Raw genomic sequence first — 27,438 nt, 5'->3', positions numbered from 1 at the left:
TGAATTCTATTCGTCCTATTACCTACAATGTTTTATCAGTAGTATGGGAACCCCTTTTGCACCGACATATGCAAAGATTCTTATGAAACACTCAGAATTAGAACTGTTGAAATAATCTCCACTAAAGCCTTCTGCCTATCTTCACTACATACATGACATATTTATTATATGGAAACATGGCATAAGCACACTAAACACATTCATTAATCAATGAACCAAGTTTCCCTCTTGTATAAAATGTACCATGTACCTCTCTTCCAATTGAATTAACTTCCCAGGCATGACAGTACCTATTGAAGCAGGAAAATTAAAGACGATGCTTTACAGACATTGTGTGAGTGCGACTACTTAGAATAATTTGCTAAATAGTAAAATACACCTATAGCTGAATAACAGATTTATTCTTCTTTTCATTTATGTTCACTCTAGGATTGTGTTTGAAAAAGTTGCCGAGGAAAAATTAATAATGATGAGACCTGATGGCATGATGCAGTCTTCACTGGGCATGCAAAAAAACAAAAATTAACTCGAATGCTTTTTTAACTACATAATTCAAACTTTTCTCTGATATAGAAAATTGTTGTCTAAGCACGTTGTATATCTCAATTTTGCTCATTTCATGTTGGAAGCATGACATCATTACCAATATTTGGTGCAATGTTCAATTAATCTTGTTTTTCATAAATATTCATGTATATTATACTGCCATACTTTCTATATTCATACCATACAGAAAACCGACAGATAGCCAACAATACTTAGATTACGCAAGTCACCACCTGCGACACTGCGAACAAGGGATTTTCGTCAGACAAGTGAGGTGTATAAAAAGGATCTGTGGTGATGACGGTTGATATGTCCACCCCTTAAGTAACCTAATAGTAAAGGATCATTAGTTGAAAAAAATTACCCACAATACACCGTAAACAAGGTCTACAACAAAACAAGTAAATTAGATAGAAAAACAACACTAGTTTAAAAAAGAAACCTATAGCATAACCCAATAAGTTGCTAGTATTTATAACCGAATACCAAAATGCACTCCCAAACATAAACAATATCCTTCGTAAGTATTATCCAATACTGGCAAGCAACCAGCACTTTAGAAAAGTGTTTCCCGAAGTACCAAAGGTCGTGTATCACTGCAATTGAAATTGTAAGAACATATTTATTTACTTAATGAAAATATCTCAAGGACCCTGTAAACAGAGTTTGCAAAAGTAAACTCTCATTCTACTGCCCAAATGACACCTTCCTCCCATCCAAGATGCAAGACTTTCAAACACCTTGAATATGACATGTTAAAGCATTGGAAGCGATTATGTCCATCTATGAAATCTATTTTTATCTGCAGTAGTGAAGATATTATCAACATGATCGAATGTTCATATTGTCATATAGAGTATCATTGGTGCAACAGGGCAGCCTGCTAATGTTACATTAAATGGTCATCGCACGGACACGGCAAAGAAATTATCGAAAGCAGTGGCACAGCATTTTATTGCAGCAAGACACAACTTCAACAATCTCAAACTCTACATACTTCAGTAAAACTTTCGGTCCACAAGAGACAGAAAATATAGAGTCGTACCTTATTCTCAAGTTCAACACATTCCTGACAGTAGGTATAAATGTTTCAAAAGGGGCTACTGAATCCATTCGACATGATACATACACAAAGAAAACCACCGCGAGTTAAGCCCTCTATCTAGAAATTTCAAACCTACTATTGTTAACTTATGACAACCAGTTCGAAGCTGGGACTCAGTGACACGTGTGCATCCTTACCTGCCCAATGCTTCCATTTTTTCTTTTTATTCACAAATACCTGCTCTTACTTCACGTATACTATTCGTCACAGCACTCCGCCTCCTCCCCTGTTTCTCGCACCCACATATCCAATGTTGCCCCTCCCCTTTCTTTGTTAGGATGAAGGAGAGGTCACAAAGCACAGACACGCTAGCGCTAAAGAAATCAGTTCTGTTCTAGTCCTGAGGAAAACAAGTCCGCTTGTCGAAACGTCAGCTCGACACAACCCCTGTTTACGAATTTTTCATCGTGAAGTAAGAGATATAGTATAGTTAAACTGGAATATAATGAAAATAATCATTTCCCAAAATAACTTATTACTACAAACAAGTTTTCATTACATGCAGTTTCAGTACGAAAATTAAAAAAATAAACAGACAAATTCAATAAAAGGGGAACTGAAGGCAAAACTCACTCAAGACACCTATTTGGCAGTAAAAAACTGTGTTATTAATGCTATACCAGTTATATGGATACTCTCGATGTGGTTTCGCCATCGCCGCCATGTTTCATATGGAATGGAAAAATGTTTATTAAAGAATAAAACAAAACAAAAAAGAAAAAGGGTTAGAAGGGCCCCTAATCCAGTGCTCCACTGGCTTCAGCAATCTGCCGCTCCTGCCCCAGGAGCCACTAGGGCCTCCTTTTCTTCGCAGGAGAGCAAGGTGTCTCTCTGTTTTGAATTTTTCTGCTAGAATCTAAGGAGTTAATATTGAGCGGTCTTAACATTCCCATGTAATGTGAGCAAGTGCTGGCTGTCCTCAACGCCATGTGCAAGAACCGGCATAAGCGATTGGGTGAATATGGCATGTTCTAAATGCAGGTGAGCATATGCATTTGTCAGAAGGCGGTGCCACTCATGCGCTTCTTTTACACTTGGCAAAGAGTAGGGCGGGAAGTATCGTCATCATTCTCGATGCTGTGTTCCAAGATATCCCGAGGAGCATGGAGAGCCCGAAGTAGCAGACTGTTATTTGGACGAGAGACAATCACTCGATGAGTAATAACTCAAGCTGCACTGTTTGCTTTATCGTTACCCGTTTCTGCTATACTCCCGGGGACTATATGATTTAACATTCCTAGTCTAGTATTGCACCTAAGAGGCGGGCGACGCATGCCCCTACACGGCCCTTAGTGAAATGAGGACACGCTATTCGAGAGTACGTGAAAATGTAACGTTGCTGCTGGTCCAAATCAATAACAAGCCCTTGTGCATCGTAACTTTTACCTGCAAGTAAAAGCGCGCGAGCACAGGCTACGAGTGCTGCTGAAGCAGAGATTAAATGAGCTGCCCCATCTCTTTTGTATGGAGGGCGCATGCAATAACATTAGCCCTTACCCTTGCGTCTTAGACTTGCCGTTGAACGTTGAAGCAGATAGGAAGCACCTCACTCGTTTTAGAATAAGTATGAAAAGATGCGGAGAGGGAATGAGGGGGGGGGGGGTGGCAGTGGTTACGCTCGAGCAGCAACACTGAACCGATTTTAAAGGCGTGGTAGGAATCGCTAGCGTGCACTAGTTCGGCAATCATCAGCGCACGGCTCATATACCCTTCCACGTGCTACACTCTCAATGCGAGGATACTTAAGGAACTTGAAACACAACAGAATCGATAATAAGTAGTGAAAAAAATACAAACACAAGAAAGAACATGGGACAGAGTGTGACTAACAAACGTAATAACATGGAGCAAGAAATTTTTTTTAATGGCATCAACTGGTGTCGCTTGAATGAAGTCCAGTTCAGAGACTTCTGCAGCAATAGAAATGCAAAAGTATTTCTTCCTCTTTTTTTGTTTGTTTGAAGATGTTTTTTTGGTTTTGTAATGAGGATAAGGGTGCACATCCCACATGCCCCCAAGGCAGCACAAATGGAGGCAATAACAGCTTGCACACGCTTTGAGTGCAGTGTGTGCGAGCTCGGCTTCGCGCTTTGATATTGGCAGGCCAACCGCGGGAAATGCATGCTTTTGCCAAAATTATAAATTGGGGGCCAAATTTCTAGGTTGTCGGTGGCAAAAATTCGCTTTATCAAGGACACCTGCCGCTGCCACTTTGTTACATAGAGGTCACAAATACAAGAGCTTCTATAACGTAACGGAGCCGAATAAAAAGACTAATATTGAGGAATTCATTGTATGGAGATACATTATGGGCAGGTTTGACGGCGTACCCTTATATGCATGTTCACTAAAAAATATAACGTGCCCAAAAATGCACTTCATAGGAAGAATAAAAATAGGGCGGCTTATGAAATGTAAAAGCAATGATACTTGCCTGCAACCCAGTCAACAGCAACACCACGTATACCGTTGCTGCCAATACCATCGGCAATCACATGCTTCAGATCTGTGCCGTCAGGCTTAATTCGGTAAATTCCATTACGCTCGCCTTGGTTGAACTCAATCCAATAAATATGGTTCATTGCTACATGCACATCAAGGTGTAGGATGTTGTGTCCTGAAAATACAAAATGTTCATCCCATTGTAGTACACTCAATTCATGAGGCACTACCTACATATACAAGCTTAACTGCAATAACTCTGAAAAAAAAAATAAGTACCACAAAGGACACTGAGTGCAACCATTTTTTTTTTAAATCTGCTGCTTGGCATACATCGTAGCAGAGTATTATAACACCAAAACACTGGCTAACTTTCAGTTTATAGCAGGTGCACTATACATAGCCCTCTCATAGTCACTAGTATGATAAGAACCAATAAAAACATTCGTCATGATATTAAACTATAAAAATTAATAATTTAGGTGCTATGTTATAAATTAGGGCATGAAAGATTTTTTTTTTCACTTGGCATACCATGCAAGCAGTGCTGTTTTTGGGTGTACAAGTTTATAGCTACATGATGACAATAATGTGAAAATTCTTTGCTAAGGCATTGTAATGACTGCCAACAAACTAAGCCCAGAAAAAATGTACTGACCTGGACCAGCAATCGGTTGCATAGCTTCTCCATGGTCTTCGAGACTGAACCCTCGAGCTTTGTCAAGCTCGGATACCACCAGGAACGATGAGTATGGCATGCAGGACGTGTCCCCGTTGCCCTTGAAGCCTGTGCTACACATGCACTGTCTCTGATTGTTGGAGACTGGAATGCACAGCTGCTCGCAGCCGCCATTGTTGCTTCGACAAGGATGGCTGTCCCCTTAAAGCAGAGTGTGAAAAGTTCAATATGAAGCAAACATGTACTGAAGCAAAACACTACTTCAGCAAATGCCATTTCACCTAATGATTTGCACAAATGATAATCCCCTGCAAAAATTGTTCCGACACCATTAAAAAGACTATTCCCCACTTTCTAGAGAAATCGAGAGCAGTACAAGACAGACTTCATGACTGCACTATGGCAAATACTCAATACACATATCCTTAAATCTTTATGAGTGGCTTTAAGTACAGATCTGAACTTCTCAGTCGCATGCCACACTTGCGGTGATATACAATGAACTTACCTGGTTTCTTGCCATATACCTTCAAGGTGACCAGGCCCGGGGTGTTGTCCTCCAGAACAACTTGGTTTCCCCCATCAGGCAGGTCAACTCGTGCTATTTTTTCATGCACAGAGTCCAGGTAATAAAGTTTGTTGCTGAAGACAGTCAGCCCTTGAGGTTTGGCCAAACCTGCCACACTGGAAATTAGGGTCTTGCGGCCATTTCCATCCAGATCAACACTTTCAATCTGAAAACGTACATTTATCATATTGCTGAATGCCTAACACAGTATAAACTTGTAAAGGGTCAATTTCACATTTAAGGCATACCTCTACATCATAGCTGCTATCCTCCTACCAAAAGCAGCATAAATGTAAAAAGGGCATGTGCATTTGTATAAACACATGAAATTACAGAAACATAAAGTTGATACACTACTCACAATGCCTTCAAAGCTTTGGCTCCAGTAGACACGTTTTCCTGTAAGGTCAATGGTCAGGGCCTCCAGGCGCCTCAGGTTGTCTTTGACTAGAATAATTGGGTTCTTGCCATCCATCGACACTCGGGCCAGCTTTCTTGGAACACCGATACCACCATCATCAAGCCAGAAAAGTTTCCTGGGATCAAGAAATGTCAAAATTTAGTCCACGCACAAACAGAACAAAGCCATATGTAAAAATACAGTACATATGTAAAGTAAACGAAATAAGACAGCCCAATCAAACAAGAACAAAGAGGCAAGCGTTCGCTATGGGAGAAAGACTATCTGCTAAATGCTTGAACTGAGCAATGCCAACTTAAATATGCATATATGCAGATGTAAAACTATTAGTGACACACATCTAGATAAAGGCGAGATTTCTTCATCTTTCAGAGGCCAATGACATTTACTGCTGGTTTTCATCATTTAAATATCTGATATATCCAAAGCTTTTGAGTGCAGGCATGCCTCTTTCTAAAAGCAGATAAATGTTTTATGCCCATTCCTCATTATTGTGGTGTTGATGTGGTAGGTTGTTAAAGACCCTGCAATACCTTTCAAAGTTATAGAATGACTTTACTGCATAGCCGGTCTCAAATAAATCTCCTACCGTGAAAATTTCACAAATCAATAGAGTATAAGTGGATTTACTGCACAAGCTGAGCAGTTTCTGTCTCCTCTTATTGCTATGAGTGCACTTGAAGCAACAGAAGAGAGATGGCAAGAGGGCACCCCCTCCAGTGTTGCATTGTGGGTTTGGGAGGGAGAGAGCACTGGTGCAGCTTCAGTGAAGGCAAATGCTTGTAAGGCCTGAGGGGGGGCAGTGCCCCTTTTGCGCCCCCTGTTGACACCCATAGTAATACCCATATATACATTTCTCCACAACTTAGCACTTATGTATTTTGCATCAGATAAAGCTTGTGAGTACGCTTTTGTTAAAGGAGCTGATCATGCTTTTCTATGCGACTGCACAGTGTGAACAGTTTCCACATTGCACAGAGTGAAAAAGTTTCCACAAGAATTAAGAAAAAGCACGTAGGGGGTATGAAGAACATTGAAAGAGCTATAGGATTTTCTACAGTTAGACTTTCATACAAAACACACAAAATATGATCAACACCCTGCTTATGACCATCACTGTGCCCTAAGTATGTTGGTATGGCAAACAGCAAAGATGTAGTAAGGAAAAAATCGTAATAAAGGTACGGGCAATGGCTGATGCACTCTTATGTTTTATTTATTTATTTATTTACACATACTGCAGCGCTAATGGCGCTATGGCAGGAGTGGGTATACAAAGATACACAAAAATATAACTAAAAACTATGAGCATAACGCTATCAGATAACATAATAAGATCATGCAAGCATTAAGGTAAAAATATCAGAACATAGTAAAAAGGAACAAAGAAATAGCATTTGCAAAGAGATGAGCTTATTTCACACTTATGTGTTATGAATTTTGGCTAAAACTCTGCGATGGGCATGAACGAGAGAACAGGTAATGAATTCCAGTCATCGATGGAACGGGGAAAAAAACTGAACTTGAACATATTAGTTCGAGTATAGTAAGGCCTTCAATTTAAGTTGTGATAGCTTCTCGTCGTTGACTGTGGGGCGAAGTTTATGTATTGCTTGTTATTTGACAGTTTAACTGTCAAATAACAAGGAATACTGTTTATTTTCATTTCAGGGATGACATCCGCCATCACGTGTTGGTCAAATGGGATGTATCAGGAAGTGCAGTTGTAGAATCTTGCACAACTCCCATTGGCAATGTCAGCCACCTGCCTTCTTTAGACTCACAACAATCTGTTTTCCCGAAAATGGACTTGACTGCAGGCAATTAAGCACAACTCGCAGAAACATTTAAGAAAAGGTCAAAGGTTGCATTTACGCAGCCAATTTCTTTAGTAGTAAAAAAAACTGATCCGTTTCCTTTCCATGTTTATTCATAGGAATTCCTAAGTCATTTTGTATTTTTGACCTCTTGTCAAGCAAATTCATATTCTCCACAATTCATGCAGTGCATTTTTTTTATCTGTAACCATATCAACTTTACCAACTGATATTATTATCATACATATTTGTGCAATACTTTGATGCAGAGTGTTTAAAAAACTCACCCTTGTTCAGGATCAAGTACTATGGCCTTTGGCTTTCCAATTCCTTTTTCAGATCCATCGTTTGTAAGCAATACCCTTCGGTATTGTTTTTCTCCATCTACTTTTACAATTTCTATGTTGGATGCCTTCCTGTTCCCAATGTACAAGTTCCTTCCAACCCAATCGAATGCAATCGCATATGGAGCACCGATAATTCCATCCATCAAGAATTTGGTTACATTTCCACCCTTGAGGCTTACAGAATAGATTGTGCCCTGCAATTGAAACAAAAAAAAGGTAATGTCAAGGCTGACTTCAGTTCAAAAATGAATGTTGAATGCTAACATACATTCTCCTTGTCTTCATCTGCCAGCTGAATCCAGTAGATATTGCCCTCTTGCTTGTCATAGTCAAAGTCATAGCCATTTTCAATGCCTATTATTGGAACAATTTGGCCGGACGACTTGTCATCTGGTGTCAAGCCAATGTCAATCAACTGATTGGCCTTCATCAGCATCAGGAATGGAGTATCAACTGTAAGAAGAAAACTCGTTGCATGGCTCCGCATAAACGACTTAAGCGATTCCAGCAGTCGACTGAAGAAGCAAAGCACATCTCGCAAGCAACCATACATTGTTCATATCCTTTGAGCTTCCATGGTACTATTAGTCTGTAGCAAAAGCAAGAATCTAGTTAGCTACTACATTTTAAAAGCTGCATTTGCCTCCAAAGCTGTAACAAAGATAAAGTTCCAGAGTCTTAAACTTTGTGGGTGTTTTCCTGGTAAAAGCTTAACTAGTGAGCACTTATGGTATCAGGTTCTTGCATGCACCAGCAACACCAATAATCTACTTGCCTGGTACGCATGAGCCACTGGCTGAAGCCCTGTCTTGTGTGTAGCCAGGTGGGCAACGACAAGAATACTGTGTAGGCCTTGATGGTGACAGCAAGCATAAGTGGGAACAAGGTGCGCTTGCACATGGGTTGCTAGCTGTAGGGAACAAGTGTGAAAATAAAAATAAAATGTACCCCAATATTCACACCAAAAAAAAAGGTAATTTCACAGAAATAGAACATTGCTTTCACATAAAGTACTGTACTTTTATAAACTACTAGTGTCTTACTGCTGGAGTTATAAGGATGTCATGGCCCCATCAAATAGCTGTTCACTCTAAGCTGCATCTAAAGGCACTTTTTTAGAAACTGTCTCAAGGACACTAAAGAGCAAAATGATTTTTTTTAGAAACTGTCTCAAGGACACAAAAGAGCAATATAATTCTTTGCATTATAGTGAAGTACAATTCCACACTCTCGAAAACGCCTCTCTTACCGCGACATGATGCTACGTAAATGAAAAAATCCGTGAAAAGAAGTTGCGGGAAGAGATGCCACCATGAGATTACCGCACCAAACACCATGAGGTTGTAAATTTTGAAGGCATCTACTGGGTTCTATGCAGCTTCTACTGAATAAAAATGACATACACTCAAACCTCGTTATATTGAAGTTGAAGGGGAGGCAAAATTATTTTGTTATATCCATTATTTCATTATATCAATTATAACAGTTTGTTGCAATGCATGCTCAGATGGGCGCACACCTATAAGCATGCAAAGAAGGAAACCGCCTCGCGGCCCGATCCACCGCTACGTGACCACGCGTGCGATGGAAAATAAATACAGTTTAACCTCATTAATTAGAATACGCCTAATTCGAACTTCCGGTTAATTCGAACTCATGCTGAGGTCCCGTCAAAGCTATGTGTATTCCACATAGCTTTGACGGGACTTTAATTTTCAAATGAGCAAGGGAAGCCACACTGACTGTTTAATTTTAGTTTTCTGCACTTGCAAGGTTTTCATGAATTGTAAATGCATGCACACATGCACATACAATCATCAGCCTAATTAAAGACATGGCAGGACAAAAGCCTCTTGAAAGTTTCTATAATAATGAGATGTAAAAGACATTAGACATCATTAATATTGTGTCTAACATAAAAACAAGCTTCTTTCCTGTATTGAGAATTTACATACTCCTGCACTTCATCAGCCAAACTCGGCACACATGTGCAGAATTCATTTGTAGGCTTCAGCGAGTTCTCTGCTACCCTCGAGTATACACAGAGAAGTCACTTGCGGAGCCGCATATTTTTGCAGCCCTAATCAGCAAGAGCATTTTGATCTATACATGTAGGATAATGCTGGAATGAGCATTGCACAAACAAGCTCCTAAATTTTGATCACAAGAATTGCTTATTTTGTGCACCTTGCTCTCCATAAATAGTCGATCGGGCCTAACTCAATGGTACAAAACATGTATAGTATAACGAAGTATTTTTTTTTATTACAGCATACAAAATAATACTGAGTGCTGACTGCTGAATACCCAACTGTCTCATGCATTGGGTCAGCAAAAATTGTGGAGCTCACTCGGACTCAGACTCACCAAAATTTTCCATAGCCGGACTCACTCAGACTCACCACTCGACTTGAGTCCGAGTGAATCAACTCAAGAGTCTGTAAGCCTAGAATTGGCATATTCTAACATGGTGTCAATACTCTTTAACATCAATGTCTCACATAACCGGTGCTCGTATTGATACCTATTTGATATTGTACCTTGGAATACGAGTTATCAGTGGTTACAAATGAGTAAGAACATTTTTTTGAAAGAGATGACAAAATAAGATAGATTTATCAAGAACTTCTCTGGGAAAGTTGGCAGGGGGGTGGGTCAAGGCATCCCCATCTGTAATTTACGCCTCTGATCAATAAATATTGAAATGGTGTATGGAGAATAACGTTTTGGAATACGTGAGAGTTGTCGAGAGTATAAACAAAAATCCAGGTCAGGCTGACAGTGATGCTGAAGATTACTATCTAGATAGAGCCATGGGTCGGCAAAAAAAAAAAAAAGTGGAACTCACAGAGACTCGCACAAAAAATATTTTTTGTGCTATGGACTCACTCGGACTCACTCACTATAATTTTCCTAAGCTGAACTCACTCAGACTCTCACTCACCAAAATTTTCTTCAACCAGACACAGACTCAAACTCGCCGAAATATTACTCTCCTGTACTCACTCAGACTCGGAATCATGGCTCTATCTAAGTCTGAGTGAATACGAGTGAGACTACTCATGAGTGAGTTCGCTGACCTATGGTTCCAGAAGAGATGGACAAGAGGATTACATAAAAGGTTACTCACAAGGTGGTTGCAGTACTGGATGATTCACATGAATGCCCAAAGGTTGGCTAACAAGATGTGACACCACAGTCTGGTTGGTGCCTCTGAATTTCTGGCATGATAATACCCTGTTTAGCTGACGATCTGTCCAGTACAAAGTGTCTTCAAAGATGGTGAGGGAGTGCGGGTGCAACAAATACTGAAATACAGAGACATGCGAGTATGCTCTATTTGCACTTTGGATGCATGCTGCGCAGGGTTGCCAGGTCTAAAAAGCTAAAAATAGCCTGTAAATTGAAAAAAAATTGCCAGAAAGTAGCTAACTTGAGCTAAGGGCAGTAAAAGTAGTCAAAAGTAGCTGCGCAGTGAGTTGGTTTGTCTTTGATTTGCTTTGCAATACACAATGAGTGTTAGACGTTGGTATAAAAAAGATCCAACTTATTTCCAATAAACTGTTGTTAGTTTGCACTTTGTCTATATGTTCTTTGTTGTGTCCCTGTCTTTTGTGCACATCAGTCCCCACCTTTTCTGGCCATCTAATAGGGGGTAATTGCAAAAGAGATGTGCAGTCATTAACCACAACTTCAATAAAGCAGACATACATATGAACACTTGCACATATACAGAGATGAATTATTAAAATGTTGTGGATGTGATCACTTGATGTTAAGTCAGCTATTCAGCATTTATAAAAATGTGTCATGGATTATAGACACAACATCATGTATTAGATTATTTCAATGACTGACAGCATGCACAACTAAACACATGCACTCTATAGCTTTTAGCAATACTCACGTGGTTATGTGCCAGCACTTGTTGACGCCCTGAGCCATCATAATTGCAGAAATCGATGTAGTCCAGCTTGCTATCAGCAAAGTAAATGCGCTTGTTGGGTAAATCAAGGGTTAGGCCATTGGGCCAGTATATCTTGGTGTGCACAATCGTCTTCCGCATGGTACCATCAAGACCAACACTTTCAACACGTGGGTTTTCACCCCAGTCAGTCCAGAACATGAGACGAACCCTGAAAGTCAAATACAGGCAAAAGCACTTATCAACACAAAAAATACTTAAAGTGTTTAATTAAGTGGTGACAGTCAGCATATCTCAAACATGCTCTCTTCTGTACCAGCTATCATTTCTAGCAGTAACAGGTGTTACAAAACAACAGGCTGCCTTATTCAAATAATTACAAAGTTTGCTTGATCATTTAAAATTTTGATCCTGAGCTTTCTTCCCAGGACTAGCCAATCGAACATGAGTGTGACATGCTTAATTTGATTAGGTTAGAACTGAAGAACTTTTACCCCACAAGCTTGAGCGTAGACATGTGGTGCATTGCATGCAGCGAGATTGCTGCACTACATCTCAGTAGTGTTCATAACTACATGTGAAGTAGCCACTAGGGATGGCAGTGAGTAAGAATGTATGCGTGTGTAACTAATTATAATTTTCCTAACTTATCTCTAGCCTCTATAGAGAAGCCATTGTAATTGTTTTGCTATGCATCTACACCTTCATTAAGAAACTTTTACTGAAGTGTTATATACCCTTCTCGTGGGTCCAGAGACAAGCCTCTTGGTTGACTAATGTTTTCCTTCAGCAACACTATATGGTTCTTCCCATCGAGCGTTGACACTTCAATTGTCTTGAGCCGAGAGTCAACCCAGTAGAGATTGCGAGCCACCCAGTCAACAGCCAAGCCTTCCACCAGATCAAGGCCACTAGAAATTACCTAGAAGAAATTAAACAGTAAATGACATGACATCTGACAACAGTTGCCATTTAATAATTTATTTATACAATCTTGCAAAGCACCTTAATAGTGCAAGGCTTTATTCTGTACTCATGACAATTTTAACCATAGGTTGACCATTTGACACATACAGTACAGTGCTTAGCTTTATAGTATCTCTTAATGAGCTGATGTATGAATGAAGCATTCGTTACACCTGAAGTATAATAAACATTTCATTCACATACAGTACTTATTCCATGTCACATTCACAACTAATTCAGCTTCTTTAATGCAGTTCACATCACGTTAAGAAGGCGACAAAGAAAAGCACAAAGGCTTGGAGAAAGTACTTACCACTTGTGGTTCTCCCCCTTTAGTCAGCCGAAAAACTTTTTTCACACTCATGTCTGACCAATAAATGGTGTTCGTAGCCATATCCGAAGCAGTAGCGACAACGTTTTCCACTTTTACAGGCACACGCTCTAGAAAGCTTGTGTCCAGGTTTGCAACCAGGATTGAGCGGCGGTTTGAGATAACCAAGAAGGCATCTGACCTATCTTTTAGAAAAAGAAAAAAAGAAAGAAAACACGAGTTTGGTTGTTAATGTTTGTATTCTGGAAAGGTGGCTATTATGGATATTGCAACGACTGCATTACGAAAATTTCTCAAGAGCAATAATTGCCCATTTTCAAAATTGGCACGAGTCTTGAAAATCGATGACTTAAACGAAGTTGACAACAGCATTGTGTAGTATAAGACATACAGTCATTAAGTCAGCATTAACAGGAAGCTTTTCAACCAATAAAGAGAGTAATACAATAGTTAAAGCTCCAATGTGTCTACTGAACGACTAGGCTAGATTTTAAAAACACATTTCTGGCTGAAAGGCATTTAACTAATTTACTATGCTTGTGCAAATATTCAAATGCTTTGAATACTCGAACAAATATTACTGTGCACGAATTGGCCTCACTTCGAATTGTTGAAAATTTTGCAGTATTCGAAATGAACAAATAGATGTTATTAGACCACATGTAACCCCTTGTAAATGTGGTTTCGCTACTGTAAAATAATACTAAGCTGTGAAAACACCTAACCAAGGCAATTTCGCACTACCGCCAAGCTCCACTTCAAGGTTAAATGAACATAGTACCCTCTTGCCAATTCATCAAAAAAGCTTGCTACACCGGCTTATATGCTCCGAGTATGGTAAATTTTAAAACATAACATTTTTTTACAGGTTTTCACTTGCATTCTATGAAAGTAAAATCCAGCCACTATTTAAATCTGTTTCCATTTCCTTTTAACCAAGAAGAATGACATTTGCACAAGCCTTGTTTACATTAAAAAAAAATATTGTGCAGGTTATTTGGGTCATGACAAATATGCCCAATTTGCTTTAAAATGTGTAATACATACAATTTGAATTTGATTTAAAATAATTAGACCAAAATTGCTATTCCAGTCAGATCTAAAATTCACTGTTTGCACAAGCCTATAATTTACAACTACATGAATGTACATAACACATATGTGCGATCAGTAGTACACACAAATATACATAACAACAAGTCACAAAACTGTTGAACAGGGAATGTAAGAGCACACATTTTTAACAAGATGGGTGTCTTCATCAAGGTGAAAGAAAAAGTAATGTACAATGCTTTATATTACAAGGTTAGAAAATCACTTTCTATCAATGAAGTTGATTAGCCTGAAGACCTGCTCTCAATTGCTTCTGCCTAAACCTATTTTATTTTTTCATAATGCCACATACTCCGACAGGCGCTACTTAACGAATCTATCTCCCTTCACAAAAAGTTACATAACCACTGTAATAATAACACACTTAAATGCCTGACATCAATAAATAGAAGCCAATGCTGCTGCCAGTGCATTCTCATGCCTAAATAAATACTACACTGACTCCGGACTAGGCTGAAATTTTCAGGTGATCAAAACAATTCGTGCACACCTTATTTGGCAGCATTACATACAGAACACTTCTGTTAGGTAGAACTTATCACAAAGACTATTTGTGAAATATCATTATATTCATAACTAAAGGAATCAACTACTAAGTGCTTTTTAAACATTAGTATGAGCATGAACTCCTGCAAGATAAATCATTATTCCCCAAGCACTTACTGGTTGCTTTACATCTGTGTTTGAGCTCAAGAGTGTAGCCTGGCTCGCATGAGCAAGTGAATGATCCCTTGCTATTGGTACAGTGCTGGCTGCATGTTCCAGCAATCAGGCATTCGTTGAGGTCTATGGGGAAAAAAAAGAAGTGAGAAAGAGAGAGAGGTTTTGAGCTTTACAGCCATCACCTTGTACCACTAAGTCTGCTATCGAAAGGTACAAAGAAATAAAACACAATATTACTAAACTAATAATTTAAACAAGGGCAAGGTGACAGTGCAAAGCATAAAATGAGCACGCTGGTATAAAGACAAAGCTTTCCAAGATGTTTTGAACTACAGTAAGGGAAATGTTCATAAAGCGTGCAGCCACAGAAGAAATTTGAAACATACAAATACATTAAATTTAATTTTGAGAGTTATGAAGATACAAATAAAAATAATTCTACAATCATGCTATAAACCTGAACTGATGCCATAGCTAAATTGATGAAACTATATATGAGCTCATGCCATTGGCAATATGCCATAATCGAGGAACATTCTTTGTGCAAGGCAAAGCATATGTTTTTAATGGTACAACTTACCTATGTGCAGAAAACATTTTTAAAAATTACAAAAAGCACCAGTAAAATTTTCTTAGTTTGACTATTTTTCGGTAAAAGTCAAAGTAAGGTAAAAAGCATTTTCTACACCGGCTGCAGTACGAGTGCCGCACAGAATTCCGGGGTTTAATTTTTAAGCATAAAAACTTCGATTTCTAAAATTTCAAGCAATGCAATTGCTGCAAGTACTCACCAACGCATGTTGTTGTGTCGTTCAGTACTTCTCCCTTTGGACAGGTACACAGAGGTCCCACGGGTGTTACATGACATCCATGAGTGCAACCAGCCTTGTTGCCCTTGCATGGTGTAGATGCTGTAATAGGAAAGGTGCGTTTGCCCTTCCATTCTCTACATAAAACATGAAATGACTGAACTTACCGCAGCCAGGACCTTCATCAGCTCCATTAGGACAGTCCGGCTTTCCATCACATACCGAGGATATATTGACGCAACGATCTGTAACTCCTGGGCAAAGCCACTGGCCATGCTCACATTGGAATTTCGGTGCAACTGAAAATAGAAGGCCCCAACATTTGACTTATGCAAAATTATTTTCTTTTACCGAACTCCCCTTTGCCTCACTGAGACAAAAAGAAATCACCAGTGCTTTTGAAAGTAAATAAATGATGCTGCCAAACATAAAAGTATTTCTTTCACAAAGTTGACCAGCCAACATCCCTTTCAACTTAAAACAAAGAGGCCATGCACTGAGTGATAACATGGCACAAAACTTATTTGGAACAGTCAGGTATATTATTACAATACTTGTAGATGAGGATAAGTATTTCACAAGCATAACGAAAGCTGAAATATAAACCACGAATGCTTTATTATTGAATGTGAACACCAATGTACGATGCCTTCTTATCTACTTGCAACCTTATATACCGTAACCTGAGTGAATGCATACACAGCGAGTATTCTCCTTATTTGATTGTCTTCACACATGAACTGGGTCGATGATTCACTATTGATAGGCCACAAAGTCAAACATAATGAACCAAATGACACTATCTGCTACTGGTTCTTCTTTAAAAACTGAGGAAGTATTATACAGTGGCCTTCCATTTAAGAAAGCTAATAACCTCATCAGTGCCTCAAAATCAGCTTCTTACAAAAAGAAAGCTATATCTATGACTACAGAAGTTGGCAAATGAGGCTGAAATGTGATGCAACAGTTGCCGTTTTCAGCATAAGGTTGATGCACGTGCGGTCACTGGGTGCATCTGCCCTGTGTTTACTTTCCACAAATGGACCTTTTTCGTCCTGTATCTCGAATTTAATTAGTTGGTCACACAATGAGAAATCACTTGATTGTGCTGAAAATAGGAATGCTCATAAAAATGGTTCTTTGAATGAGCCATGGCCTAGGGGACACCACGCTATGTTTTTTCATTATGATGGCTGCTTGCACAATCACAATGTAAGAGGAATCATTTATTTTTTAACACACTGCAGGCCATTTATGGCCCATGCAGGAATGGGGATAAGAAAATATGTATAAAACAATGAAAACAAAATACATATATAATATAACAAGAAAAAAAGATATATTGCCAACAACTCAATTCAAATTGAACACACTGTACTAAGCTGAAAGACTATCTACAGTCATTCTGTATGAGGGAGAGTTTCAGACTCTGAGGCACTCCACAGCAGTTTATATGTTTTTATCACAAGTATTTTTGCTACAGTTAAAGCATGTCAAAACAATACCCAAGCACCACATAAAAATTGGACATTGTCAAAAATCAATCACACAACTACCTCAGTGATTTTCCAACCACTACGTTCAAACTCTAATAAAAGAACATTTGTTTAATAGTTTATACAAAAGTTTAATTTAGTCCAGAGCTTTAGGTCAACTTAATTGCCTAGCAATGCAAGAGGACTTTCTCACCACAAGCATGTCTGCTATCTTCATCAGAATTATCTCCACAGTCATCACTGCCATCACATATCCAGGATTTGAAGATGCATTTAGAATTGTTGCACTTGAAGTGGTTCTGTGGACATTCAACTTGGCCTGGTAATGTCAAGACCAAACAAAGTTGAAATAATTAAAAAAAGAAAAAAATTACCATCATTACTTCAGCATTGCAGCTTTTTTATTTATGCTATAAGTTGAAATTTCAAACAATGCGAGACAGTTTTTTGCACAATTTACTGGTCCAGTGAAATAATGCCTGAAACTTTTGCATTTTTAATTCATAGCAACTGCCATTCTTTTTTTTTCTCAGTGTCCTAAAGCAATGAATTTGCAAAGGGCTGTAGCAAAATTATAGCACACTTTGGTCTTTTTAGTTATGAAAGAAGGCTTGCTTTTATTCTAGTCGACTATATTATAAGAAAAAAGCTCACCGCATGATGAAGGTTCATCACTACCATCTTCACAGTCAGCATTGCCGTCACAATACCACAGCTTTGGAATGCACACCCTTGACTTTTTGCACTGGAAGGACTTCTCCAAGTCACACTGATCAGGTGCCAAGGATGCTGAAAAAAGTGAAACCACTTGTTAGCATTCACTGCATAAATTATCAAGGTAATTGAATGAGGAAAAGCTTCCACATATGTTTTAAACAATGAACAAAAGTGATTATACGTGCATATTCTGTGGCAGTCAATTTAACAGGTAAATGTGGCCAGAGCACTGCAGTTGCACAAAGTAAAAAAACAAAAAATTAAGAAAGAACTCTTAAGAATTATTCCAAGACTATTTTTAAAGCTCACCAGATGAAAAGAAGGCTCAAAGCTTTGGCTGTGTCTAACCTAACTATCTGTAGCATAAAGTCTAGGTCCCAGGACAGTAATACAGCTCTTCAATTGACCAGGATTGAAAAATGGCAAATCTTTGCATATATGTTGGTTCTAGCTGTGATTTACTGGCAGCAGCACTACATTAAATTAATAATAATAATAATAATATCTGTGGTTTTATGTTCCCAAACTCAATATATGATTATGAGACACCATAGTGGAGCTGTATTGCTCTTCTATGTGAACTATGAGCAAAGCAAACAAGAATATCAAGCAAAAGTATAGCAACCAAAGATAACTCAAAAGCTAGCTAGCATCAAAATGCCAAAGCTTTATAGCGACAAGCACCATTGCACAGCAGCACCCTTAAACATAAATTGAAACTGGTGCAGTGAATTTAGAACATTGTGGACAAGCACAAGGAAGTGATATGACATTATTAATGATATTGCAAAATGAGTGCTAAGTCAACTGCTCATAATACATCACAACTCAGACCGAATTTTCACCTCCTTTGTGAAAGTGCGCATTTTTTTCTCCATCTTTGCTCCAGCTAATATGTTTTGAAATGGGCCGATACCCTATTTCCTTTTTCCCTGTTTTAGCTTCTTGTCACAGTATAGTATTACTTTATTCTGTTTACAAAAATTTATCCTGTTACTTTTATTTGCAGAAACAATATTTTCCTCAATAGAGCATTTTATAAAGCCTTGTGAACTGCAATAATACAGTCTTTCAAAGGCATGGTGAAGAGTCACCATTTCAATGTTAAGGGAATTGAAATAGGAAGCTCTGCACAGTGCTGTACCAATCCAAATAGTCACAATGGCCGAGGGGTTCAGCGAAAATGAATCAAGGCAAGGTCAAGCCCTATTGACTTGATGTATAGAACTTTTTTTTTGCACTGAATTTGTACGTTTAGATATAAACTAAAAAAAATTCTGGCTTTTATTCCAACTGGATTTAAAAAATTACGTTATTTCTCATGTATGCCAGGTTTTTAAAATTCTTTGAGAGAATACTGAGAGCATGAAGTAAAGGCAGATGCACTGCACTGGATTATATACATGTATTAGCGAGAAACACTCACGACAGCCTTGTTCATCAGAGCCGTCTTGGCAGTCACTGACTCCATCACATCGATAGCTTTCATGGATGCACTGTTTCTTGTTGGAGCATTGAAATTGAGAAGAGCTGCAGACCGCTGGGGGACAGTTGTTCTCGTCAGCTTGGTCGAAGCAATCATTGTCTCCATCACAAACCCAGCTACGTGGGATACAATGACCTGATCCAGGGCAGGTGAACTGGTAGTATGCACAGGTTTTTTCCTCTGAAAGCACAATGAGATAACATGCGATATTAGCCAATCGGTGCCACTTTTATCGTTAAAGAAATAACCAGCAACGAGTAGATGAGAATGAACTGCCATCATACTTACTACAAAAATCTCCTTCATCTGAGCCATCCCCGCAATCATTTTCAGAATCGCACTTCCATGACTGTGGAATGCATCGTCCATTCTCGCAGGAAAACTCCGAGTTGTCACATTTCACATTTGCTAAAAGAAAAGCAAGTTGTTACAACAAATGGTCATGGAGTACAATAGCACAAAAGAAGCTAAATAAGAAAGTAAACCTACTGCATCCAGTTTCATCTGAGAAGTCACCACAGTCATTGTCCGAGTCGCACTTAAATGACAGGGGTATACATCGACCACTGCCACACCTGAACTCTCGAGGACTGCAAGTGTTTCCTGAAAAATTAAATAACAATGCACTATTGCATACAACAGAAAACTTTGACAAACATTACAATTTCTCGGAAATAGATAGGTATTAATGCACAAGTTTTATGACATAAAAAACTAATAATAACCTACACTTGAGTGACTGTGACAGCATTTTTGGAAGCTCGTTCAGATATTAAGGAAGCATATATCTTAACAAGCCAACACGTATCAATATTTGATATAGTTGCCAACATAAAACCAATTACCTGAACAATATATATACAACTTCATAGAGAAAAGCTCTGCATTTTACACAATCTGCAACCTGCCATAGAAGATGACTGATTTCAAGAATGGATGTAATTAGCCCTACAAGACTTGGCGAGACTAAACCGCAAAGTCATAGCAAATAAATTTGCCTACACAAAATTACTTTCAGTACTTCATCACTGACAAAATCAGCAAAATGACCAAAGCTGGAACAAGTCTTGTCGCTGATACCTAGTGTACGGCCTTTTGTTACGTTCTAAACGCTCACTAGGGTGCTGAATGACCCAGTGAGCTGGGAGCCTCAGTCCTGTAAGGGGAGATGCAATTCGAAAAAGACGCATTGTGAATCTGTAGGCTAGGGCGATGAAATTTTTGCTGTGTATAAAGGCTTTTATGTCAATTTCAAATATTTAAAATTAGTTTTGTAGTAAGTTGCACAATGATCGTTTTGTGCCATGGCAATGTGTAAAGTATAGTTCGTTTTAAACAAACTTTTTGTGCCATTCAACTTTTATGGTTGTGAGCCATCAATGGCTTATTATTGCTTCTAATTAAGTGTAGAAAGCAAATAACTATCAAAAAGTGCATATATGACATTTTAATAGACAAGAAAAGTTGTAATGCGAGAATCCCTAGAACCCTCAGCTTATACTAATAGCTTACTTTAAGTTTGTGATAACTTGCAGGTGATATCAAGTTTTAAACAAGATACTTACACTCTTTACGTGCTAAGGAATGTGCGGGCAAAATTTCATCCCAATCGGGCTATCAGAAGTACGAAAAATATGATGTCGAAACTCAAGAAGTTGCCCAAAAAAGAGATCTTAAGAGAACTGCATTTTAATAGTATCACTGAAAGCTCACCTATGCGGAAAAGATACATTTTTTAAGATGATTTCTTCTAACATGAGAGCTTGGCATTCATGATTATTTTGATCTTGTGGCTTAAAGGAACTCCTCATGCGAAATACAATGGCAAGCAGCCAGACGACAATTTCCAAGGGACTCTAGAAAATGAGCTCTTTTTATTTATTTTTTATAGCAACCTTCTGCTCTTTAAAAATGATTTTCATCTACTTCGAGTATAATTACAATCTTCAGTTTTTTGTGTTGTGAAAGTGGAGAAACCAAACATGTGAAAGCAAATAAAAATGAAAAATATGTAATTTTGAAAAAACTTGTGTATTTCAACTCATCTCCTCTTGAGACCCACAGACTTTCTTGACCCTTCGTGTTAAAGTAGAACACACACGTCCCACTTTTCTGCCTGCAGAAAAAATTTTCTCCCACATCACCTGTTGCAATTAGCGCAAGGCTAGGTCACCGATACGTTACCCAAGTTGTCCTAATATTGAACAAAATTCTTTTACCACACTTTCGAACAGCAATAGTAGTGTTACAGTGGATATGGATTTTGGTAATTTTTTTTATGATAGCTTCTGAATTTTCTTCTTCGTCAGATAGAAAGACCTGCTAAGCAAAATGCTGGATAATTTCCTCTTTTTCTAGCTTTCTAGAGAAGAGACTAGCTTTCAGCCAACGTGTGTTCTGGTAAATTTGTGCAATAATTTCATTAACAAATAAATGCATTGTAACACAATCCACTGTGAAATTGCAAAGCTCCTTCCAGCACGTAATTGTGAACATTGTTGCACGGAAATATTTTTTTCATTTTCATATACCTCTTGAAAAGTAGGTGCGTATTCAGGAACAACAGCTGTACTCAGCCATTTTGACAGCCATAGTAAGAAAAGGCAAATGGAGAAAAAGATGGTTAATGCGTGTAGTGAAGCAAACCCCACAGGAACAGACCAAAGCATTATTAAGGCTCACAACAGGTGCAGGTGCAGGCAGTGTTCTACTGCTGAAAATGATGTCCACACAATTTTCTACAGCACAATTTGAGAAGTGACGCTTTGTCTCACTTGTATTGGCTGTTTTGTCCCAAATACCTGTTAATGCCATTAGAAGATGGTGCCTTCATAAGTCAATGGGACAATATTTTCCCACTTTTTGAAAACACTCTCACGAGTCAGTGGGACACATATGTGACAATTTTTTTTAGTAAACTTTTGAAATTTGTTTTGTGCTATTTCTTTTTAGTTTTTATTATTATACTAATGCCAGTTTTTATATTATTGTGTCAAAAATATAAGCAAACCTACAAAGAGTCAATAGGATGCATGCATATTCTGACATCGGACAATTTCCCTAAAAGTAGGTTGATGCAAATTTCTGCAGCTCGGAGGAGGAGGAAAATAAAAACAGAAGAACATTGAGTTAGCCAGTATACACAGCAATTGCTGTTGGACACGCATACTAAACTTTCAGCGCAGATAACATTTGTCAGATCCCCTAAAATACGTGCTTGATGCTGAAAAAAATGTCTGCAGTTATAACTAGCTTGCCTAGTTTCGTCTCCAATCAGTGGCAAGATAGCAAATTGAGAAAATGATGTAAACAAATAAGCAAACCACAAAGAAAAAAAATGGCTCAAAAAGCAAGAGTGTGGGTGGTATCGATTGTGCTGAATCTGAAACTTACTGAAGTTGGGCTTGAGGTTACAAATCACATTAATGATAGAATATGTCCCATCTACCAGAGTTTTCTAGCAATATTATTTACAAGTGGCCGGGAATGATAACTGCTTACGTGTACAGTTGTTCATCTCGTCCGAGTTGTCCAGACAGTCATCATCTCCATCACACACCCAGGTTTTGGGAATACAGCGCTGGTTCTCGCATGTAAAGTCCCACGTGTTGGGGCATGCCTGAACAGGTGGTTCTGCAGACGGGTCTGAAATGCAGGTCCTGTTGTCCTTTGAGAGCTGTTCGCCATAAGGGCATCCACAGCTGATAACCAGATCAGGACCTTGGCTTCCATTTGATGGGATGGGAAAGCACAACTTTTGGCAGCCTCCATTATTGAACTGGCATGGATGACGACCTGAAATTATGAGCAGATGAAAAGGTCCAAAATATTCTTATTTCTTCATGATAATGACCAGGCCAAAGTTATCTTTTACTGTTCATGCAAGTGAGAATAAATGTGTGAGAAACATGGTCTTATAATTAAGTCCACCTGTTCTCTTAAAGTTGCGGTTCCCTTAGAGTTGCTGTTCCCTTAAAGTTGCTGTTTCTTTAAAGTTGCTGTTCTCTTAAAGTTGCTGTTCTCTTAAAGTTGGTATTCTCTTAAGTTGGTATTCTCTTAAGTTGGTATTCTCTTAAGTTGGTATTCTCTTAAGTTGGTATTCTCTTAAGTTGGTATTCTCTTAAGTTGCTGTTCTCTTAAGTTGTTTACAGTGGAATGAATTCTGTAATAAGACAATCCAATTCATATGCAGGGCACAAGTATTAAGCAGGTATCTATGTTAAAGCTGGCTAATTTAACCCACTTGGTGCATAGAATTATGCGTCACCAATCCAACAAGGTAATACTCTTTTTTATTGTGACACAGACAACTTTTTTTTGCAGGCATGCATATTAGATGTGCACCAGCAGGCCTATGCTGTGCATGAAGTGAAGTAGTGTCTTGTGGACTGTGTTGTCATGTATTCAGTGGTTGTAACTGGTTGTGTCGCTGTAGCGAAGACTGGCTTGCAAGAGGTGAAGGGAGCATTCTGGCTGTAGCCCTTGACATGTCCATATAAGGTGGTATGCGTCTGCTTGCATCACTGAAGTGGTACAATACGGACTCGTATCACCAACTGGTAAATACGAACAGTTCCATGATGATATAACAGCCGGTGTAAGGGCCACCCCTGCCTGAAGCTTCCTAAGCACAGCTTCCTCCACCATAGTAAGGTAAGTGGGGGAGAGCAGACACAGGTGGGATAAGAGCCCATGCATCCCGCAGGAGAACATTTTTACGGGCATGGAGTGAGTTTAGGGGCTGAGATGGAAGGGGAACAGCTGGAAGGTCTATATCTGGAGGGCAGTGTGCCTGCTGGTCAGTGGCAATATTGTGTGGGTTCACAGCATGGCTTTGAATCCAATATACCTTGATGCAAGTAGCTGTATTGTGGTTAATCTTGTGAATTGCCGCACAGATTTCCATCGCCTTGTGAACTTTGAGCTCCTGAATAGCTTTTAATAAATCGGTGAATACGTCAATTTGCTTAATTGTAAGCAGCTTAGAGGTGGCATACTGGACTGTGTCATGGATGGCTTGATGTTCCACCACAAGAGGTCTGGTTTTCGTAGATATATACCTAATGCTGGTGACCATTGACAAGATTATGCATAGTACTCAGGAATGATGTCCTTCCGCAGTCTTTTAGGACAGCAACATCTGTATATACTTTGCAGGTATTAGCGCATGACACTTGAATGATACAGCATTCGTCCATTGTACCTGATTGCATTGATAATGCACTCTCACTAAGAAAACAGTTGGCAAATACTGCAAGCTAACATAAAAAATTGTCAGCAGCCTTTATCACAGGCCACAAAAAGCATATTGGGAAGGCATTCTTTGGAACTTTCACAAAAAAAAAAAATGCCAGGCCTGTGCAGAACATGCAGCACAGTCACAGTGAAAGCTGGAAGAGTGGCCTTTCACAGCCTTTTCTAAACACTCTGTTGGTAAGTGCTGCCACTTACTGGGTACCCACTATTCCATAAATAATCATAATTTTTGTGTAGTAGGCCAGCATTCACTATGCTATCCTTCGTCATTCTTCGGAGAAGCGTGGTATCTGCTAAACACTTGCTAGAAATTTTCCAATTTTTTAATGCAGTGGCTGACGATAATGAATTATGCCTGAAGTGGGTACCTGCCACAGTTATTAGGTGATCAAGAACAAGTTTTTTAATGGGTTGAAGCATTGGCCAAACCACTCGTTACACAATTCACACTGTGTGACACCTGGTTGTTGCTTTGATGTTCTAAAACACTTTATCACTCATATTATTGCAATTTCTTTCCCCCTATCAAGCCTGCCTAAGGCCAGTTTAGAAACTAGTTCCGGGCACCGGCGTGGCTCAGTAGAATTCTAGGCTGGCCTGCAGCGGACCCAGGTTCGAATCACATTTTGTCCTTGGCGTTTTTTTATTTATCGAGGTTTTTTTTTTTCCTTCTTTCTTGCGATACTGATTACGAACACTGGTGACGGACAACTACAGCACCATGTGTGAACGGTGTTCTGATCTCATAACAGCTTTCGCTGTAAAAGCTTAACAGATATGAAATGCCATATCATAGCAAAACAAAAGAGAGCATTGGCTGCGCACTAAATTTGAATGGCACAAAATGTTTTTTTCATCTTTTGCCTAGTTTTAACTTCAATATACACTGCACTACAAAATGGCTCTTACAGCACGGAATTATCAAGCACATCATTGTTGCATGGATTAGTTACATCAGTCATCACTGATATAAAATGGAGAATTTAATTATTGTTGGCAGAGGCAAAGGTCAATGTTGAAAGCAAGCAGGACCCACACTAATAAGTTGAGTAAAGGTGCTGGTAGCATTTATAGCATAAACACACTGAATGATGAAAGCATACAGGAAGCTGACTCCATTTCATAGACTCTTTGGCTGATGTAATATCCAAGTGGTAGCATTCTTTCGAGCAGCAAGTTGTGAGCTTGCAAGTATGAGATTACACCCAAGCTAATGTTGCTTTTCTTTTTATGCATCATTCGGAGAGTCTTGTAATGCCTTGTAGCTTTAAGACATGCGCCATGATAAAAGCATACAATAAAAACTAGGGCAGTGTTCACTCGTGTTAGTTGTAAAACACTGTTGCACTGAAAAAAGATTATTGTTTATGCCTGTGGCACAAACATCAACAGAAGTTCGGCAACCTCTGCAGAAAAGAATTTCATTAATGGCAATGTTCTTGAAACATGAAAATGCCTTTGGAGTTCTATACATTATACGGAATAAAGTTGCACTTACTGTCAACTTTCTGGTTGTCTCGGCTGTAGACCTTAATGCCATAAAGTCGGCTGCCTTCTTCCACAGTTGTTATGATTTTCTCATCAGCTCCAGTAATCTTGTGCATCTTCAGAATTGCATCCAAACGCCAATCAGTGACAAACAACCAATCTGCATTACGCATGAAAAAAAAAAAAAGAACTAAGAATACTTTTTCAAAGTAGTACAGCAGCACTGCAACTGCCAGACTACAAAGGACTATGCAGTCTCGCATCCAGAAATGTAATAAGCTCACCTCCATGAATGACTAGCGAGAAAGGGTGCTTAATACGTGGAGAGTTGATGGTCTGAACATCTGTTCCATCCAAATTTGCATGTTGTATGTGATCCAAAAGGGCATCACACCAGTACAAACGATCAGTCTGAAAATCTATGCTGAGCCCATTGGGCCATCCCAACAGCACGCCTCGAAAAACCATCACATTGCTTCCATCCAGATATGCACGACTGATGTTTGCTGGTCTGTCCCACTCAGAGTAAAACACATACCTGTAAAGCAAAGAGAACAAGCCATTTAAAAGCTGTAATGACTGATTCAACAGAAGCAAACTTAAACATTTTCATCAAACTAAACATCTCAACAACTCGCATTGTGTAAAATAAACTGCAATAAATCTGGTACGAATGAGCCAAGAAATGATTTTAATTGTGACTGGACAAATGCACTCCAAGATTATTTGTTGTATAGAGAGGCCCAGGTGGACAAAGAAAGATGACACAGGCACACTTAGGACCTCGCAGTTTTTATTTATTCTAGTGCCTTTGCATCAGAAGTTGGCATGATGCTAAAGTAACAGGCCTAGCATACACATCTCTCTTTGAGCATAAATACTATCGTGCATACCATGCATATTGCCTGAAGCAGAAGGCCTAGAAGAATGACATCATGCACAAGCACTATAAATGTTTGCCCCAGCGACAAAGCGTGCTGATGAATTTTCCAACTACTTACGATATATTTAACGTCTGAAATGGAATTTCTTTACAAAAAAATGATCACTACCCACCCTTTGTTTGGATGAACAACAATGGCACGAGGACGCTTTAAGTTCTTCAATAGTGTTCTTCGGTACTGGAAGTTTTTGACACTAATGACATTTAATGTTCCTTTTCGACTGTCAATGTAATAAAGGTTATGAGAAACCCAATCCAAGGCCAGGCCCTCTACTCCTTCATTTTGGGATGCCAAAACATTTTCTTTCCCTGTTTTGAAT

General features: G+C 38.9%; 1 protein-coding gene across 1 annotated transcript in view; it reads right to left on the bottom strand.

Moving 5' to 3' along the window:
• mgl (low-density lipoprotein receptor-related protein megalin) overlaps window positions 1–27,438 on the bottom strand; it is a 246,947-nt gene that overhangs the window by 50,771 nt on the left and 168,738 nt on the right. Inside the window, exons 16-38 of the mRNA XM_075881883.1 lie at window positions 27,232–27,427; window positions 26,460–26,713; window positions 26,186–26,335; window positions 22,933–23,226; window positions 19,921–20,034; window positions 19,720–19,839; window positions 19,372–19,611; window positions 17,883–18,017; window positions 17,422–17,547; window positions 15,900–16,031; window positions 15,715–15,834; window positions 14,924–15,046; window positions 13,130–13,332; window positions 12,588–12,772; window positions 11,833–12,061; window positions 11,056–11,233; window positions 8,701–8,835; window positions 8,194–8,378; window positions 7,866–8,119; window positions 5,702–5,876; window positions 5,281–5,506; window positions 4,752–4,973; window positions 4,082–4,268 (exon numbers count right to left, since the gene is read on the bottom strand). Of these exons, the coding sequence (XP_075737998.1) occupies window positions 4,082–4,268; window positions 4,752–4,973; window positions 5,281–5,506; window positions 5,702–5,876; window positions 7,866–8,119; window positions 8,194–8,378; window positions 8,701–8,835; window positions 11,056–11,233; window positions 11,833–12,061; window positions 12,588–12,772; window positions 13,130–13,332; window positions 14,924–15,046; window positions 15,715–15,834; window positions 15,900–16,031; window positions 17,422–17,547; window positions 17,883–18,017; window positions 19,372–19,611; window positions 19,720–19,839; window positions 19,921–20,034; window positions 22,933–23,226; window positions 26,186–26,335; window positions 26,460–26,713; window positions 27,232–27,427 (4,183 nt within the window). The remainder of the gene's footprint in view (window positions 1–4,081; window positions 4,269–4,751; window positions 4,974–5,280; window positions 5,507–5,701; window positions 5,877–7,865; window positions 8,120–8,193; window positions 8,379–8,700; window positions 8,836–11,055; window positions 11,234–11,832; window positions 12,062–12,587; window positions 12,773–13,129; window positions 13,333–14,923; window positions 15,047–15,714; window positions 15,835–15,899; window positions 16,032–17,421; window positions 17,548–17,882; window positions 18,018–19,371; window positions 19,612–19,719; window positions 19,840–19,920; window positions 20,035–22,932; window positions 23,227–26,185; window positions 26,336–26,459; window positions 26,714–27,231; window positions 27,428–27,438) is intronic.

The sequence above is a fragment of the Rhipicephalus microplus genome, chromosome X (assembly GCF_043290135.1).
Source record: "Rhipicephalus microplus isolate Deutch F79 chromosome X, USDA_Rmic, whole genome shotgun sequence".
Classification (NCBI taxonomy): domain Eukaryota; kingdom Metazoa; phylum Arthropoda; class Arachnida; order Ixodida; family Ixodidae; genus Rhipicephalus; species Rhipicephalus microplus.
Note: the sequence above shows the minus strand (reverse complement) of the source record. Positions and strands in the feature narration are given on the sequence as shown.